General features: G+C 39.1%; 1 protein-coding gene across 2 annotated transcripts in view; it reads right to left on the reverse strand.

Annotated features, from left to right (window-relative positions):
- Positions 1-19,025, reverse strand: part of ITGA8 (integrin subunit alpha 8) — a 196,554-nt gene that overhangs the window by 80,349 nt on the left and 97,180 nt on the right. For both annotated transcript variants that reach the window (XM_055296660.2, XM_055296659.2), the window contains 7 exons: positions 14,513-14,558; positions 11,652-11,759; positions 6,247-6,302; positions 5,696-5,850; positions 4,304-4,441; positions 3,743-3,810; positions 2,226-2,373 (listed from right to left, as the gene is read on the reverse strand). In XM_055296660.2, the coding sequence (XP_055152635.1) occupies positions 2,226-2,373; positions 3,743-3,810; positions 4,304-4,441; positions 5,696-5,850; positions 6,247-6,302; positions 11,652-11,759; positions 14,513-14,558 (719 nt within the window). The remainder of the gene's footprint in view (positions 1-2,225; positions 2,374-3,742; positions 3,811-4,303; positions 4,442-5,695; positions 5,851-6,246; positions 6,303-11,651; positions 11,760-14,512; positions 14,559-19,025) is intronic.

The raw sequence follows: 19,025 nt of genomic DNA on the forward strand, positions 1-19,025 counted from the left end.
TTTGAGATTACAGATAATGTCCCTTGTAATGTTTACAGCCAAAGATAGAATCCTAAGTGCTCTCCCGTGTTTTCTATGCAACCAAGCCAACAGTAAACTGGATGTTTTGCTAAAAGAACATTTTAGAATAGGTCCTTTGTTTAGTGAAGTCAGGGGTGGAGTGACAAGAAGGGAATTGAAATAAAAATATGAGTGGAGCTCTGGAATATTAAAAACAAAACACACTCAAGCTTCATTTTTGTGTTTGTTTATGTGTTATCTGCAGGTAAGTATTTGTAGATGACTTTTTTCTTTCTGTTTTTGCATGTAGAGATTTTATTATGAAATGACATCTTCAAACAAAGTGGTTATTAAACACCATTTTTATAAGTTGTATGTATAATTACTCCATTTATTCTTATTTATTTGTATCTTAAAGTGACTTTAATAGAGAAATGAAGAGGATTAAAAAAAATCACATAATTGGCCAGGCAAGGATGGCTTGTGCCTATAATATCAGCACTTTGGAAGGCCAAAGTGGTGGATCGCCTGACCCCAGGTGTTCGAGACCAGCCTGGGCCATATGGCAAAACCCCTTCTCTACAGAAAATACAAAAATTAGCCAGGCATGGTGGTGCACACTTGTAGTCCTAGCTACTCAGGAGGCTGAGATGAGGGTTTTGCTTAAGCCCAGGAATCGGAGGTTGTAGTGAGCTATGATCATGCTGCTGCACTCCATCCTGGGAAACAGAGCAAGACCCTGTCTCAAAAAAAAAAAAAAAAATACAAGAAAGAAGAAAATGGGATGATTATAAACCACTCACTGGAGAAATTAGGGTTTATATTGATTTTCATGTTTGAAATAACAGGGAAATGAAAGCTGAGTGGAGAGTTGCAAACACTCTTGAAGAGAAATGGAATTATTTTTCCCCTCTATCCAACTTCACTGTCAACATGGAAGAGTTAAGAATAATTTAGGACCATTTTTTTAAAAAACTACTTTATTAAGATGTGACTGACATACACAAAACAGCAGTACATAGTTAATGTATAACATTTGATGACTTTGGAGTTTTTTTTTTTCCTGTGCATTTCTTCAACAGAAACTCAAGGATTTTAAATGACTATTAAAGATGCTTTATCATTACCCATTTGGATTTTTTAATTTTTTGTTTTTTACTAAGAAGATCATTCAACTAAAACCAACAAACAAAAATCATGACACTAGAAGTGTGAATAGAGAATTTTATATTCCTAAGTTTTTTAATGCCTTTAAAATACCAACATCACAACAACAGTTTGTTAACATCTGTTTAGAAGAATTACTTTGCATTACATTATTCAATCATTAAAATGGACAAGGTCCTCAGGGGGTGTGGTATTTGGAAACTAGTAGACATTTAACACATTTAAGCTAAATGAGCAACGCTATCAGCAAGTATTTAGGGAGCACCTACTCTACACCTCATCCTATGAAGGAAATGTGACACTTGGGCTTTACCCTTAATTGTGAGTTTGTATATTTCAGACACTGAGGGACTTTCTCTGTTACTCTACAATGTATTTTTAATGGTTTTCTAGACCAAGTGATTAAGGACACTGCAGAACTGGAGGATGCTTTGAATGGGAAGATTCGTGTTCTGATAAGGAAGGGGAAGACTATAAATATCGTTGTTGTCATTTAAACAAATAGTGGCATTGAGGAATGGCAAATGAGGAAGACCAGGCTGTTCCTGGTCATAATTCTGACAAGGTGGACCAAGAAGAAAGGGAAAGGACCTTGTTTCCCTTCCGGTGCCGGTCCAGGCTTTTATCAGTGCTCAGCAGGGATTGGCTGGACCTTCTTCTCTAACCAATAACGAAAACCAGGCTTCCTGACATGTGCTTGAAACTGATAGGAACTCAATGCAAGGCTAGAAAAGTCAGTGAAGACAGGAAGTTAGCTTGGAGTTTAGCTTTTTGATCGTGTTGGTAAGCTTCTTCTTTCAGCCAGTCTTGTTCTTTTTTTTGCTTTAACTCTCAATCTTTGGCCAATGTATCTTTGCACTGTGGCAAAGAAAGACATTAATACTGTGTAAGCCCACCCCCGCTTTGTGGCTCATTGCTGTTATGATTTAACAAAAGAAGGTATCATTTTGCTGTCTTTCATTAAGGAAGAAACTCTCAGCTAAGATGGCCCTTCTTAACATTTACTTGACTTCAAAAATATACCTAGCTGTTGACTTCAAACAATTTGCAGGCATTACCTTGTTGTTGCGTTCAATCCCAACGTAATCTGCCTCTTCTGGTATCATTACAAAGAGTTCAGCTTCATATGCTCCTTCCCCTTCATTTCTTGCATTTATTATGAGCATAAGGTGATTTTCGTCTCCAATGATTACCTGATGCTTATCTCTAAAAATGCAGTTTAAAAAGAAGTGTTAGGTACTCTACTTCTTGGCTTTGTGAATATTTTATTTAAGGATTTATAGAGGAGGAAAAGAAAAATGGCAAGTGCAAAAAAAGAAGATGGACCATCGTGAAGAGATGGTAGGAAAAGGCAAGAGAATCATCTCTGGGTAAAAAGGGCAAGAAAACACCCAGTAGTGTGTTGGTAAATGTTTAACAACCAATTCTCAAAAACAAAACAAAACAAAAAAAGAATTGATTTACAGCGTTTTCAGATTCCAGTGGTGTAAATCCATGAACCGTGGTCATTTTCAAGCTACCAACATATTTAACAATCTACCAACAAAATTACTGCATATTTAACGTTTCACTTACAAGCCAGAATGAAGCAGCTTCAGCACTTCACTGAAAACATACGTTAGGAAGAAAATGGGCAATGGAATAAAAAGAAGAGAGGTGGTTTAGAAAGCAAGAGGGATAGCTTAATGCAAAGGAAATAATGAGAGGGAAGAAGCAGGCAGATACAATAAGATCTTAAATCACTGGTAGAGGACTTCAAGGCATTTTGAAGAAACGCAGTTCACTTAGAACTGCAAATCAAACCAATAGTTGGAAATGCCTACTCCACTTTTTAACCTTACTCAAAGCGATTGCATTTGAAGTTGATAAATTATGAAATTTGGGGGAAGTCCCTCTGAGAAGTTACCAAGCAGATTCCAAACACTGGCAGTAAGCTAGCTCCTGGGAGGGAAAGAAACACAAATCTGTTTCTTCCCCACAGGATGTTTTACATCCCAGTCCATATCTTCCCATAACAGAATACAGTGCAATTTCCAGTGCTGGAATGGGGGTGTCCGTTACTGGCAGCTGTGAAGCCCTTTGATTCTTTTAAATTTTGTGACACCTTCTGCTTTACTCCATAGAGTGCTATTTGGGTTTATTTATTCAGTAAGTTAAAATTAATTTTGTTTTGACAGTTTTAAGGGTGACTTTGAGTCATGGGGTGCTGAAAAAAAGTTTGGTTGAAGGTGTAGATGGAACCTGCATGTCTGAATCCTTTGTCTACTTGACTGAGGCAAGTAAATATAACCCGAGCCACCCCATCAATGAGTTTACTTTCAACAAAAACATTTTTTTTTTCACTTTTGCTGAAAGATGAAACGGCCCAGGCAAAATCTTAGGGTGTGTCATTTGACACCAATGACAAATAACTGACCCAAACTACAGGCTAACCCAAAGTGTAGCCAAGCTTAAGAATTTCACGCAGCATAGTTTTTGGTAGTCATTGGAAGTGTATACTTTCTCCAGAGAACCTTTACATAAATACCTGTAATTCCATTAGATAGAAAGCACACGTTTTGTTATTTAAACTTACGGTCTAGCCGACAGCTTCAAGTCAGGAACACACAGATTGTCTTCTCCACAGTCCACCAGAATGTGAACCTGTGTTGTATAAACACACATCAGGAACAATCTAGGAAAATCTGATTCACATCCTTTTTCTTGAAAATTCTGAATGGTGCCACAAACGGAACCAGAGCTTTCCTCTGACTATGCAGGACTCTACCCAAGCCAATAGCCTGCATTTCACAGTGACCTCCCAATACAGGCCACTTTACATAATAGCCCAATTCCAATGCACTCTGAAATATCTGTAAAGAATGCAACTCTGGCCATGGCTTGAGGATTACAGGCTGTATTGCTTCCATTACAGCCGCATTTTGAACAAATTAAATCTTGGTTGCACAAGAGGAAAGGCTTCCGAAAAACACAATCATGCAGTGTTTCAGGAAACATGGTAGGAAAACTCCCAAATGTTCCATGTCTGCATGCAGAAATAAAAATGAAAGGAGTTGGCTTTAGTCTTAAAGCCATAAGAACAACACCCCAGAGAGCTTGCTTGAGAAAATGCCGTCAAAGACCGTGAAGGACTTACCTGTTCACTAACAATGTTTTCTCTGTAGTAGTTCAATATTGGTTTCACTTCCAGGCCTTCTTTAAAGGTGGATTCGTCCAAACTGTAATTCAAACTAATGTTGATTGGAGATAATTTATCTCGGAATTCAGTTTCATCCTAGGAAAAATAATCACAAACTCAACAGAGGCTCCATGAAATAGCTGCAAGATGTCAGTCTGCAAAAGTCAGGCAACACTGGAATTTACTCAATGAAAGTGAATGATGAAACAATTATCCTTGCAGCAGGCTTAGATGGAGGCTGATTTATGTGGTATATAGTAGCCAGCATACCTAATATACGTGCAGCGATGAAATCATTTAGAGCTGCGGCTTCATTGAAATATGCTTCTGGAGCCAATCTTTGGGTTCTACAGACCTTCAACAACTCATGCAGAACTGGTCAAGTTGCAAAGTAAAATATTACACGTGTATATCATAAACGTCACAAAAAAATCATGAATTTGGATTTTTGTTTTCGTGAGGTTGCCAGAATTTATGAGTTCTCTCTTGGGGCCCAGAAGAAGAAAACATCTTGATTATCTTCCTCTCATCATCTTTTTAAGCCCTTGCCTGCATGAACTTCAGAACACCTTCAGGACATTTGAAGTTCTCTTGGAAAAAGAAACAGAACTCCTTTAGTAGGGAGGGGTAAGCAGCAAATAGCAAGCACTAGACACACAGTGGATATGTCACCCCTTCAATTGTGTGCCAATTGAGGGTCAGGTATCCAACTTTTCATTCTTGAGTGTGATTGTGAACCTGTGATCTTTCCTAGGGTGGTCCTTGCTAACTAAGCCCCCTAATGGAAAAGAGAAATTGAGACAGTTATCACAACCTCACAACTGGCAAGGTGAAGATAGGTAATTGTGTTATAAATATTTTTACTTTAAAATTTCGGTAGGTTTTGAAGTCATTGTAAAAATACATTACTTTAAAGAAGATAATTATAAATTACTTCTAATAAAAGCTTTGAATGCCTAAATGTTTTCCTGAGTTGGCTCTGAAATGTGCATTGATAAAATCTAACAAGACATACTCACATAGGAGAAAAATTCACATAAATTGTGTTGCGCTTTTATGTTTTTTGGGGAGGAGGTTGGTAGAAATGAAAACCATGTGAGCTGAATGCCATTATAAAGATTTTGTTCAAAATGAAAAGAAGCCTTAGAAATTAATAGCAACACATCATCAGGTTAGTTGAAGTCAGGGTCAAGAGGAGAGTATTTGACCCTAAAATAAAGTTTCCTGCTATGAAAATGAAAACAGGCAGATGGGGATCTATGCAGACAAATATGATGGTTAAATGGAGAAAAATGGTTGGAATTTGGATATGAAGGTGAGAGGCCAGAGAAGTCTTCCTGGAATACTTACTCGAAGGTAAACGATGAAATCCTGGCACTGGTGGGATTTCTGCCGTTTTATCACAAGAGGGAAGACACAATGAGCCTGATGGTTATCAAGGAAGAGCGTCCGTTTAATGGCTCCTTTCTGTTTCAGGGAATCTAATTGCACCTCTGCCATCAAGACTAAAGGACAGAAGTAGAGAAAAAGTATTCAGTGAACACAGTGCTCTATCAGCGAGATGAATTTCCATTTCAAGTTGCTTATTCAGGAAACATTTATTTTCATAGTTGAGATCAAGCTTGATAAATGAGCTGGAAAAATTTTATAACATACTCTCCAAGCTAAAAATTTTTTATAATGGTTTTATAAAAGTTGTCATTTTCCCTATAATTATATGTTCTTATAAATAATAGTATTACCAAGTATTGAAGTAATATTTATTAGACGATTCCATATATGCAACAGACATCTTGATATTCCTCAAGGGTTCTTTCATTTTTTATGGTCTGTGCAGAGAAATGGTTACTGTTCAAGTTTCTTAGTATAGTATAAGAATGTAAAAATGAAAACGTGCTTACCTATTGTGTTTGAAATGCCCTGGCCTGTGACCGATGCACATACTCTTAAAGAAAAGCTATAGAAAATAATAGTAATTTATTGGTTAATAGAGTTTTGAATCTAAAGTAGAAGCCTTCCTTCATCCCAGATAATGAATATCATTTTCTCTATATATTTGTAATTACACACACACACACACACACACACACACACCCCTTCTACCAATTGATCTCAACACTAATACAATCAAGACAAGTGACATTATTATTACATGGAAGGTAATACTGGAAAATAGTACAGGAGGTTAGCTGATTTAATCAATTGCTCAATTAATCAATCACTTGTTGCTTTTATTCAATGAATACATGTCAGTATCTTCCATGTGCCAGGGAGGGAAGAATTAGGCAGCAGAGCAAGAGGATAGCTAGAGGTAAAATCTGGAGGTGAGTAAAAATCTGGATCCGTTTGAAGAAACTGAAGAAATTCAATGTGGTCGGGGCACTAAGCAAGATGGCAAAGTTGTAGGAGGCAAGGCTGGCTTGGTGGATCGGTGAGGAATGGGGCTTTGAAAGTCATGCTAAAAAATGCAGATTTAATCTTCAGAAGCATGGAACACATGGTATGCTTAACTTAAAACACGCACTCTGCTTGGAAGGAGATGGAATTTGGCAGAATCTTGCTACAGTTAGGGTAAGACTGGAGGTAGAGACGAGAAGAGGGAGAGGAGAAAGAGAAAACAGGAAGCTTAGCACGGCTGTCTCAAGCTAGGTGGGCACAATGATACAGGAATAAAGACAATCAGGAGAGGACAGATATCCATGAGAGATACTTTGGAGTTGTGCCTTGAACACACCATCACTACCATTCGAGGCAATGTCTGCACTGGCTTATAGGATGATCTGCACTTGGCTTTGGTCTGTGGCTACAGATGGAATGAGAGATGACTGACTCCCTGGCTGCCTTTGTTGAATGAAAGTGCTCACCTCTCCCTGAAAAATTCCAAGCCCTGGCAGCCATCACTAGAGATGGGGCCTTTTCGCATTTCTAGGAAAGTGAAAATATAAGAAAATACTTAAGTATGGTTTAATGACAATCATAAACTTTTTACCAGTAAAATACTATAGTATGATTTGGATATTTCTAAGGAATTCAAAGGGAGTAAATAATCCCCAATCATACTTTAATTATGTGTCAGCTTCCTGTGTCAAATATAATGAAAATGTGTCACATCTGGGATTCATCTATCTACCCTGACCTCAGTCCATGTCTCCCCTCAGGGTAAATAATTTGCCACATACCATTAAGTCAAAAGTTTCCTGAAATGTCTACGCTATTACAAGTGTTTATTCCACTTGCCCAGAGAAATCACTGATTCCAACTCGCTTCTGCTTCAGTTAGAATTATTGAAGAAAGACGAAGAGTTAATTACATCTTTCAATTTTGTAGTAAGCCTGGCTTTCAAAATTAGAATTTTTCTGTGTCCAACCTTTTTGAAAGTATTTGAGTGTATGTTCAAATCGGCCAATGATCTTTTTTTCTATTCATCATTAACTGTGTAGACCAAAGCCATTAGCTTTTATAAAATAAATTCCTATTTGTAATTAAATTATCAACATATATACATTAAAATCATTTTAGATACAGTATTTTTAATACAAACAATTCAAAATCAATAACAAATTTTTAAAAAGGAATAAAGTTATACAAATGAACATTTTTTTTCCTTGTGGGACGGTATATAGTTGATAAATGATGTTATCAGCTAAAGGGTTACTATTTATTTATGAATTACATGTCAGTATAAATCTCTCTTTCTTTCTTAGCTCTCTCTTTCTGTTATCTGAATATCATTAGCAAATGGATGACCTTAACCTTTTTTCATACGAGTGTAATATCACTGCTACAATGTACTGAATTCTCAATAATAGCACTCCAACCTAAACCTGCCTGTTCATAGATTACTTTAGTGGAAAAGAGTCTGTGAAGTCATAATTTTTCAAGCTCTCTGTTGTGATCTATAAAGCAAATTTCAAGATTTTATAGTAGTGGGTTGATGTGTTCATTCTGAATTTAGAAAAACATACATACTATATTATATATAAGCACACATACATCACAGGTCATATAGAGCATAGAATTAGGGTCATTTGCAGGCCTACAGCTAATTACAAAGTATACTTGGGTCATTAGGGAAAGCTGTAAACTTTTATTAAATTAGAATTAAAATTTCAAACTAGAAATATTGGTCATTTTCAGTATGGCCCATTGGTCTAAATAGGTCTGAATGGAACAAAAAACCCATCAAATCAACCCAGGTCCCTTATTACATAAATTCTAAATTAAACTGTTTGTGGACAGTGCTTTTGATATGGCCAGAAGGCAGGGTGATACACTACATGATCTTCTGAGGCTAGTCCCAACCCAAGCATGGTTGGAATAATGATTCTGCGATGTGACTGTGCTCATAGCTATCTACGATGAAGAGAAAATGAGATAAATGTGAAACATGATTTAAAAGTACAAAGCAATTCGTTTTATATTCTCATCAGTTTTCAGTCCTATTTCAGTGATAGCAAATAGCAGGTTTCACATGGTCACTCACATCTGACAAGTTTTTTTAATCAGGTTGGACAACTGGGTCGTTACTCACTTTTACTTTTCTAAAATGAAGTATTTCGCTAGTTTTTCTTTTTATAATTGGTTAGTTGCCATTTATGTTAATATTTATTGAGCTGGCTTTTTCCCCCCTTTTTCTAACTTAGAAATGCCAATTAAAGATAGATACTTTATAAAACTACACTGCCGTTTGAAAGACACAGAAATCCACATTGATGGAAGTGAAGAACTATTTGCCAAGTAGAGCTTATGTGATAGTTTTCAGATGTATGGTATAAGGTTATATCAAATACAGACACAAATAACAGCAGAGAAAATCAACAGAGACCTTTCAATCATTTTGGAAAAACTAAGCTAAGTTCCTAAAATAAAGAAAAAAGAGAATCAAAGAAACACATTCTAGACTGGACCAGCTGTTAACTTTCTGTCTTCTGAGGCTCTGAGGTACCATTCACAAATTTTGCATGTGAAAATAAGACCTCTTCCAGAAAAATGTATGCAATAGAAACAAATATAATTGTAAAGGGATATACATTTGTCCACATAACAAATTGCACTTTATCTTAATATGATTAAATGCAGTAAGAAAATGGCTCATGAAAAGAAAGACATTTTCTTGTTAAAAAGTAATATCCTTTCCATAAAACCAAACAGAACTCTTTTTTTTTTTTTTTTTTTTTTTTGAGACGGAGTCTCGCTCTGTCACCCAGGCTGGAGTGCAGTGGTGCCATCTCAGCTCACTGCAAGCTCCGCCTCCTGAGTTCACGCCATTTTCCTGCCTCAGCCTCCCGAGCAGCTGGGACTACAGGCACCCGCCACCGCGCCCAGCTAATTTTTTGTATTGTTAGTAGAGACAGGGTTTCACCATGGTCTCGATCTCGTGATCCTCCCGCCTCTGCCTCCCAAAGTACTGGGATTACAGGCGTGAGCCACCGCGCCCGGCCCCAAACAGAACTCTTAATCTGGTTAAAAAACACACACACACACACACACTTCAGTCTTATACAAATATCCATTAAACTAAAAACCCTTAGAATCAATTATCTAGTTCAAAACAACAACATTCTATATCAGAGTGTACCACATGTGCTTGAAGGAATTCAGCCTAGAAGTCCATTCTGTTATGAAGATGTGAGCCTGTTTTGGGGAAATACTGAAGTTTTAATACTCATCAACAAGTAGCAACTCTCTCAGTTCATTGTTCATTTAATCATTCATGGGTAAGGATAAATGCTGGCTCTCTGACATATTTTCTCAGATCAGGTTTTCATTATACTGTTTTATGGTTTTAAACCATTTTAAAATGTGCCCAGGGCATTTTCCAACTCTTTTCAAAAGCAGTTAAAGAAGAGGGTGCTTTCCCGCCACACTCCCCAGCTCCCAGCAATAGGATGTTTTTCAAAGAATTCTTCAGGGTCCTCTAAGTCCCCACCCTCCACCCTCAAAAGCTTTGACTCCAGTATGAACTCCTGTCAAAAGGCCATCAACAACATGTTAAAATTGGCTGGAAATAAGTTCTCTGGGTCAAGAGTGGTTAGTTCTGCAAGTCTGACATTCTCAGAAACCAAAAATACTGTCTGAGTTAGACCACGTCTCCTGAAAAATAAGGGCAAAATATTAAACACCCCAAGGATTTGTTGATCTTTCAGAGGGTATATCCTGAAGGTATTAACCAACATGGTGACTTCTAACCCTTGAGGACCTACATATTGGGAAACAAAGTGGTATTTTCTTGAACTGTGTTATAGTCAAGTTCCATCTTGTACTCCCTCCAGATGGCTGACAAAATTCAGAAGGAACACTTTCAGGCGTCATATCAGCCAGCTTCTGAAAGTACAAGCAAAGCCTCCATCATCCAGGCAAAAGGAATAATTCAATCGCTATTCTTAATGACGGACACAAAAATACAGCTTATGGCACAAAAATCTTTACTTGTATAAAGTGTTCCTTCTGTCTAGCTGTGCATGCTAAGTTACAAAACTGGCATCTGTTGTCAGCATAGAAAGCCCAGTAAATTAACTCAGTAAATTGACTAGTTAGAAATGGGACATCGGCTGGGCACGGTGGCCCACGCCTGTAATCCCAGTAGTTTAGGAGGCCAAGGCAGGCAGATCACCTGAGGTCAGGAGTTTGAAACCAGCCTGACTAACATAGTGAAACCCCGTGTCTACTAAGAATACAAAAATTAGCTGGGAATGGTGGTGGGTGCCTGTAATTCCAGCTACTCAGGAGGCTGAGACACGAGAATCGCTTGAACCTGGGAGGCGGAGGTTGCAGTGAGCCGAGATTGTGCCACTGCCCTCCAGCCTGGGTGACAGAGACTCCATCTCAAAAAATAAATAAATAAATAAATAAATAAGACATTATATGTGCCTGAAAAGCAGTATCTATAAGCATATGCCAAAATGTAAGAGTCTAGGTATTTTGTTATATTTTTACCGTGGTTAGTGTTTATTTTAGTACACCAAGAATCTAAGAGCTATCTCCAAGATTTGTTTCACTGGGAATTTCCCCAAATGTTTTTACACTTCTCATCTCACCTAGAGCCTGTAGATTGGAGAAGTAGCCTTTGAATGGTAAGTCGATAGCCAAAGATCAGCGTCATATCATAGGCTCTCTTGAAAGACTAATTCCTTGCTACTCAAACTTGGGCCACAGACCAGCAGCAGCAGCATCTCTTGAAGTTTTTTCGAGAAATGCAAAATCTAGGCCCTACCTCAGACTTACTGAATCCAAGTCTGTATTTTTCACAAGATACCCAGGTGATGTGAATTGACATTGGAGTTTGAGAAGCGCTGGACTAACTCACCAGGCTGCAGATGTCATAGAGTCTGGAACATGGCAAGTTTTATTTTCAAGATTGATAATCACTGGGTGCAGCAGAAGTTGGGCATCTACAGTCACAACGGGTCTTGCTCTGCAGGGAGAAAATGCAGGGTTTGTTTGAATAAAACACAAAGGTGATAGGCAGGCAGAAGCCCATTTCACTGCATATCGAACTCAGCAGTAGACAGAATACTCCAGAGGCCATTGCCAACGTTCTCAGCATTTGTGCCAAGAATTTTGCTCACTGCATGAACAGGTGGGTATCACACTCAGCTAATCACCTCAAAACACATCTGGAAGCACACAAACACAAATAAAGAGTGCTGTGTGTCTATCAAGCAAAGTTGCATACACAACCTAATTTCTTTATGAAGTGGGCCCCCGGAATTATGGCAATATTGCTGTGAAATATTGCTCTGCCACCTGCTAGCATATCTACATCTGTATCTGATGAAATACATCATCTTACAGCCATTCGTGTTTGTGAGTACTTAAAGTTTGCAACTTTTCATTGATAATTTTAATTTTGTGAGTACTTGAAGTTTGCAAATTATCCTTGATAATTTTTAAATTTCCACTGATAGTTTTCAAGCTGAGCTTTGCAAATTTAGCTAAATACACGAAGGTGGGTTTGCAGAATAATTCTGTACATCAGCCAGAGAAGTGGTTCTCAATCCTGACTGCACAATATAATCACCTAAAGAGCTTTAAAACAAATTCTATGCCCAGGCCCTGCCACACCAACTGAACCAGAACTTATGGGGTAAGGATCAGACATTGGAATTTTAATCAAAGTCTCCAGGTGATGCTAATACATAGCCAAATTTGAGGAGAGAGACTGACAGAGTGTAAGTAAACCCAATTCCAGCCACCCAGATGAGGATGACAAAACAAAAAAGTATTAATAAATCATGAGGGAAGGGAATAGAGCAGATTTTAAAGCTTGGTTCCAAGATATGATCGTTGGAAGCCAAAGTCCTCAAATGACAGGGAGAAACGAAGCCATGTTGGATAAGTTTCCCCCCAACAAGAGGAAGGGCTGTGTCTTGGGACCGAATGGGTTTATAGCACTGCTTTAAACAATAAGCAATGGGCCTGATGGGATTTCTCCTAAGTTCCTTCATGCCACTTCTCTGTATTTTGTTACATAATTTTGCTTTCAATACTGTGTTAGTTCCACTCCTTGGAAAAGCAGGTGATAAAACAGAACTAGATATGCAAGAGATGTACTGGGGTCAAACACTTATGAGGAAAAGTGGGGAGATAGTGGAGGGGGCTGGGAGTTCTGATCCCTGGAAGGATCAAGGGAAGGACAAAGGACTGGATAAGAAAGTTCTGGCCTGGGCAATGGAGAGTCCTTGAGCCAAATTTGCCCGTGAGAGGATTTCCGTGTCTTGCAAAAACAGGCCTACATTTGTGTTCTTGTTGTGTCCACTAATTGGCTGGGAGCAGCTCATGGAAAACACGGCCTTGTCACGAAAGTGGAGGATTGGAAGCGGAGCAGCTGAGCCCTGTGCCCATTCTGCTCCAGCAGCTCTGAGTGGTGCACTCCACGGCCACCGCAAACCCAAGCCCCATACTTCAGAAACCTTGAGGGTTTCAACTGTCTGATTCTCTAGAACCTTAAGTGGGATATGGTTGGTACAAATCAACTTCTTTGAGTTTATCTTGGGACTGATGAAGAAGAAAATCTTACCTATTTGAGGAAACTTAACCTTAGAATATCTCTGGAAGCTGACTAGGTTAGCACTATGAGCCTAGTACACCCAGGTATGCCCTTGGCCTTTTGTCTTGATATCCTGACCTAGTGTCTTGAATTCTCATGTCATAAGACTTTTTTTGTTTGTTTGTTTGTTTTTGAGATGGAGTCTCACTCTGTCTTCCAGGCTGGAGTGCAGTGGCACAATCTCTGCTCACTACAACCTCCACCTCCCAGGTTCAAGTGATTCTCGTGCCTCAGCCACCCAAGTAGCTGGGATTACAGGCGTGTGCCACCATGTCCGGCTAATTTTTGTATTTTAATTAGAGACGGGGTTTTGCTATGTGGCTAGGCCAGTCTGAAACGCCTGACCTCAAGTGATCCACCCACCTTGGCCGCCCAAAGTGCTGGGATTATGGGCGTGAGGCACCGTGTCCTGCCATAAAACTTTTTTTTTTTTTTTAAAGAAGCTGAAGTTGAGCACCACCTCTTTCCCAGTTACTATTCTGTGTACACCACACGCATATTCTCACTGAATCCTTTGAACAAAGGTAACCTTATAAATATTGTTTTTATCCTTCTTTTACAGATCAGAAATCTGAAACTCTGAAAGTGATAAGAACTTGCCCAGGATTACAAATCAGTCAGTGTATGGAATGTCCAGGCTTGGAATCCATAGCTGTTGTATTTGAACTGTTTTCAATACTTGCCTTTGGAGGCTACCAACTCTTGGAATGTTCTATTCCCTAACTTAGTGTCCAGTTTGATTATAGAAGCCAGGATAAATACTAACATTCTTCTACCCTGCACCCCTTCTTTACAAGTGAACATTTCAATGCATTTCCAAAGCAAAGAGAATAAATCAAATACAGTAACATCTAAAAAGTGGGTCATTTTATAAGATCTGCTTCATTTCATATCTTATTTAACATTATGTTCATAAAATCTGGAAGTTTGGTCATGCAGTATGAGAGTAAAAATGCAAAGGAAAGAAAGAGTGAGAGCAAAAAATACCTCTAGACTTTAAAAAGAGCATCTAAATATTCCCCAGAATAAATCGTTGGAATCCTCTCTTTAAGGCAAAACTAACAAGAAAATGTATTTGAAACAATGAGAAAAACATTTGAATACTACCAGCCACGTACCTGTAAACAGCGACTTTTCCTGTTCCAAATGCACCCACAATCAAATCTTAAAAAGACAAAAACACAGAACACATACATGAGTCGTATAGAAGCAATTTACTAAGTTCAAAATCGTAAGTAGCACATAGAATACCCCTACATGCTGATGGTATGAGAGCCACAAAATTAGAAGAGAAATCACACCTTTCTTAAGGCATTTTGGAAAGGATGTTGGAGCTTCACTATAACCAACTTGATAAAACGTCCATCAGTGGATCTCAACCCCTTCTGTGCTTAGGAAGGTCAATTTCTAGAAACTCATCATTGCATCACTATCCTATCCTCCAGGTTCAAGGCACATACCCCCAGGGAAGGAAAAGGGGAAAGTCAGGTGGTTAGTGTCCGCTAGGTACCAGGCTCATTACACATTTCGTGTTATCACTCTCACCAGTGAATACCCTATGAGGAAGGGTTATTAACCCAGAAGTGGAATGTTCTGATTGTCATTTTGACACAACCGTTTGCTCTTTACAAATAGTATGGGTGGTGAGTATAATTTTGGCAAAGCGATCAGTAGTATATAATATAACTAACATAATGATCTGAAGTAACAACAGCAATCCTAATGAATAGCACATGGGGGAGCACTGTATGCCAGGAGTCCTTTTAAAGGATTTCCTTTGAATGATTCCTAACAAGAAGGTAGGAGGTCTTTATTATTAGCACAGTTTTGCAAATGAGTCAATTGGGACTTAAGAAGGCTAAACTATAAATCTCCTAACATTCACACAAGTAGGTAAGTGGTGGAACTGGATGGCTGCAGTGGAGCAGTCCCCGACTAGGTAAGGGGGAATGGTCACAATTATTTAGGTGATTGGCTAACACAGAGGTCAAACTGTCTGTTTTTTTTTTTTTTTCCTGTTTTGACAGAGTCTCACTCCGTCGCCTAGGCTGGAGTGCAGTGGTGCAATCTCGGCTCACTGAAACCTCCACCTCCAGGGTTCAAGTGATTCTCCTGCCTCAGCCTCTCAAGTAGCTGGGACTACAGGCACCCGCCACAACACCCGGCTAATTTTTTGTATTTTTTAGTAGAGATGGGGTTTCACTGCATTAACCAGGATGGTCTTGATCTCCTGACCTCATGATCCACCCACCTCGGCCTCCCAAAGTGCTGGGATTACAGGCATGAGCCACTGCATCTGGCGGGCTTTTCTTAATCTCATTTACAATGACTGTCCCTAGTAGAAGCAATCAAACACAAATAAACATGACAGTGGCTAAATCTGCAGAGTAAAATTTAGATGTAAGAAAACTGGACCTCCATGGAACCAACCTAAGTGTCCATCAACAGTGGATTGGATAAAGAACATATTGTACATAAACACCGTGGAATATTATGTAGCCATAGAAATGAATGAAATCACGTCCTTTGCAGCAACATGGATGGAACTAGATGCCATTATCCTAAGTGAACTCAGAAACAGAAAATCAAATATTGCATGTTCTCACTTATAAGTGGGAGCTAAAACAGTGAGTACACATAGACGTAAAGATGGTAATGATAGCCACTGGGGACTTCAAAAGTGGGGAAGGAGGGAGGGAGATAAGGGTTGAAGAATTACCCACGGAGTCCAGTGTTCAATATCTGAGTGATGAGTACGCTAGAAGCCTAAACCCCTTTATGCAATATACTCATGTGACAAACATACACACGGATCCCCTGAATCTAAAATAAATCTAAAAAGAGAAAAAGAAAACTGGACTTGGTAGAAATAAGGGCCACAGAAGAAGACTTACAACAGTTGAAACTATAATTTGTTAATTCTAGCACAATGCGAATGAAAATAGAAAAACAAAAAACAAAGGTGGAGGGAGATCCTATTTGGCCACTCCATATGGAAAACTAAGTCAGGAATTAAATTGGTGTAATGGAATTTGTACAGAAAAATGATTTGTAGCCGTATTCCCTTTGGCACTCACCTTTTGCACAGGTGATGTTGAGTGTCAACTTGATCAGATTGAAGGATGCAAAGTATTATTCATGGGTGTGTCTGTGAGGGTGTTGCCAAAGGAGATTAACATTTGGGTCAGTGGACTGGGAAAGGCAGACCCACCCTGAATCTGGTGGGCACCATCTAATCAGCTGTCAGCACGGCCAAAATAAAAGCAGGCAGAGGAACGACGGAAGACTAGACTGGTTCAGTCTTTTGGACTCCATCTTTCTCCCATGCTGGATGCTTCCTGCCCTCGAACATCAGACTCCAAGTTCTTCAGCTTTGGGACTCGGACTGGCTTCCTAGCTCCTCAGCTTGCAGACGGCCTATTGTGGGACCTCACTTTGTGATCGTGTGAGTCAACACTCCTTAATAAACTCCCCTTTATATGTTCAGCAATCCTATTAGTTCTGTCCCTCTAGAGAACCCTGACTAATACACCGTACATGTGAACACAGAGAGACTGCAGATGATTCTCCCCCTGAGGGCTTAGTGCCCCTGGGAATGGCTTTTAGTCAATTACAGGTAGGAATTAGAAAGTGAGTGGCCCAGCTTCCTTAACAGTCAAGTGGGATAGCTGAGGTCCGTTCTTTGACTTTGCTTTCCCCAGCCAGATGGGGCCCTGATTGCCCATAGTGGCAACGGGTTTGATGATGATCTTTATTGCATTCTTCTTTTCCATGTCTCTGTTCTCTATGTTTACCAGTATTTCTCAGGATTTCTTAAATACACTGCTTGTTTTCTCATCCTTGTCTTAATGCCTGCTCTGGGACAACCCAACTTAAGACACAATAATACTTGTTAAAATTTTTTAAAAAATGATCTGAAAGTTCTCCAGGTCAAAATCACTGTCAGATGTCTTAGGTTCTATGGATACAGAATCAGATTCAGTTATTAGACTTGGAACTTGACTCCAGAGCTCCATATTTAAAAACATGTGCATGCTGATGTTCAAATAAGTCGAACAGACATCATCTAAAGAGCTCCGTATTCATGAAATTAAAGAACACGTTAAGCGAAGGGCTACACCTTGGCCACCTACGACTCATGGAATAAAACACTGTTTTGTAAGGGTTTAAATCTCTGAAGCCAGATGCCGAAGTTTCTAAGTTTACCAGTTTTTAAAGTGATAACGATAAATTCTATCAGAATTTCCATTTTTCAACTGTGTTTACAGGTATTCTTTCTGTTACATTGTCTCTTCTAGCAGATGAGTACATTTTTTTTTTTCTAAATCAGAGAAAAAAAGAGCTACTGATTTGAAGAAACATGAGCTCTGTTCTTCCTGTGTAATTACAAACTCCAATATTTAGACAAGTGTAACACAGGTGGCCCTGGCCTGAATCCATATCTGTTGACATGACACCAGATAGGAGAGCTCTGTTATGAAAACTGATTCACGATGAATTACATGCTTTGTTCTTGGCTCCAAATAAGGTGAAATATTTATTTAATAAGATTAGACATTTTATAAATAACAGGCCAATTTTAAGAATTGATTCTCTGGAAATGGCACAGAAAATAAGACTGTAAGCCCTTCCAGGGCAGGAATCTTTACGTTTGCACATCCCCAAATATTCATGGAATGGTATGGGTTGAAATGAATGAAGAAAGAAATAACCTTTCCATGCATGTTACCAGGCACAGTGCCAGATACAGAACAGAGACTTCATAAGTGCCTGATTAAACAGAGAGCATAAGTAATAATGTAATAATAAACTAAAGATACTAGAGATGAAGAAAATGAAACAATTAATTAAAACCGACTAATGTCAACTGCAGCTAAATTCTGCTAGAGTTTTGCATGTATACTTGAAGGTGTTGAGATACACACACACACACACACACTCCAGATTCTAGAAAGTAATATAAAGTCTCCATCACAACTAGATTGTCATTATAGGTGAGAATTTGAGGGACACCCTCCCAACAGTGATGCGACATGGGCTTTTCCTTTAGGAACTTTCATTCCTGTGCCTTCGGGTGGGATTTTTTTCTACTCTGGAAAAATAAAATAACTGGCAACACAGGCCACAATTTTCTTCATGAGAATGTGGTCACAGTTATTCAGAGGCAAAGAAAACAGTTACCTACCACAAAAGTATGTTTGCCTTTAGAGACGCTACCTTGGGACTATGCCTGCTAGAAAGAGCCAGAAGTACTTATGCTCCGGACCGTAAAATTGTCAGATCTCTCCAGGGGAGGAGAACTGATTTGCTGGTTTGTGTTTTGAATGAATTTCTCTTTTCAAAATACGTGGTTGATTTTGGAAAGCACTACACTGCTTCCATCTACACACAAATAAGTATAGAAGTTTGTGTATGTGGAGGGGCGCGGTGGCTCACGCTTGTAATCCCAGCACTTTGGGAGGCCAAGGCGGGCAGATCACGAGGTCAGGAGATCGAGACCATGGTGAAACCCCGTCTCTACTAAAAATACAAAAAAATTAGCCGGGCGTGGTGGCGGGCGCCTGTAGTCCCAGCTACTGGGAGAGGCTGAGGCAGGAGAATGGTGTGAACCCGGGAGGCGGAGCTTGCAGT

Source organism: Symphalangus syndactylus, chromosome 10, assembly GCF_028878055.3.
Source record: "Symphalangus syndactylus isolate Jambi chromosome 10, NHGRI_mSymSyn1-v2.1_pri, whole genome shotgun sequence".
Lineage (NCBI taxonomy): Eukaryota > Metazoa > Chordata > Mammalia > Primates > Hylobatidae > Symphalangus > Symphalangus syndactylus.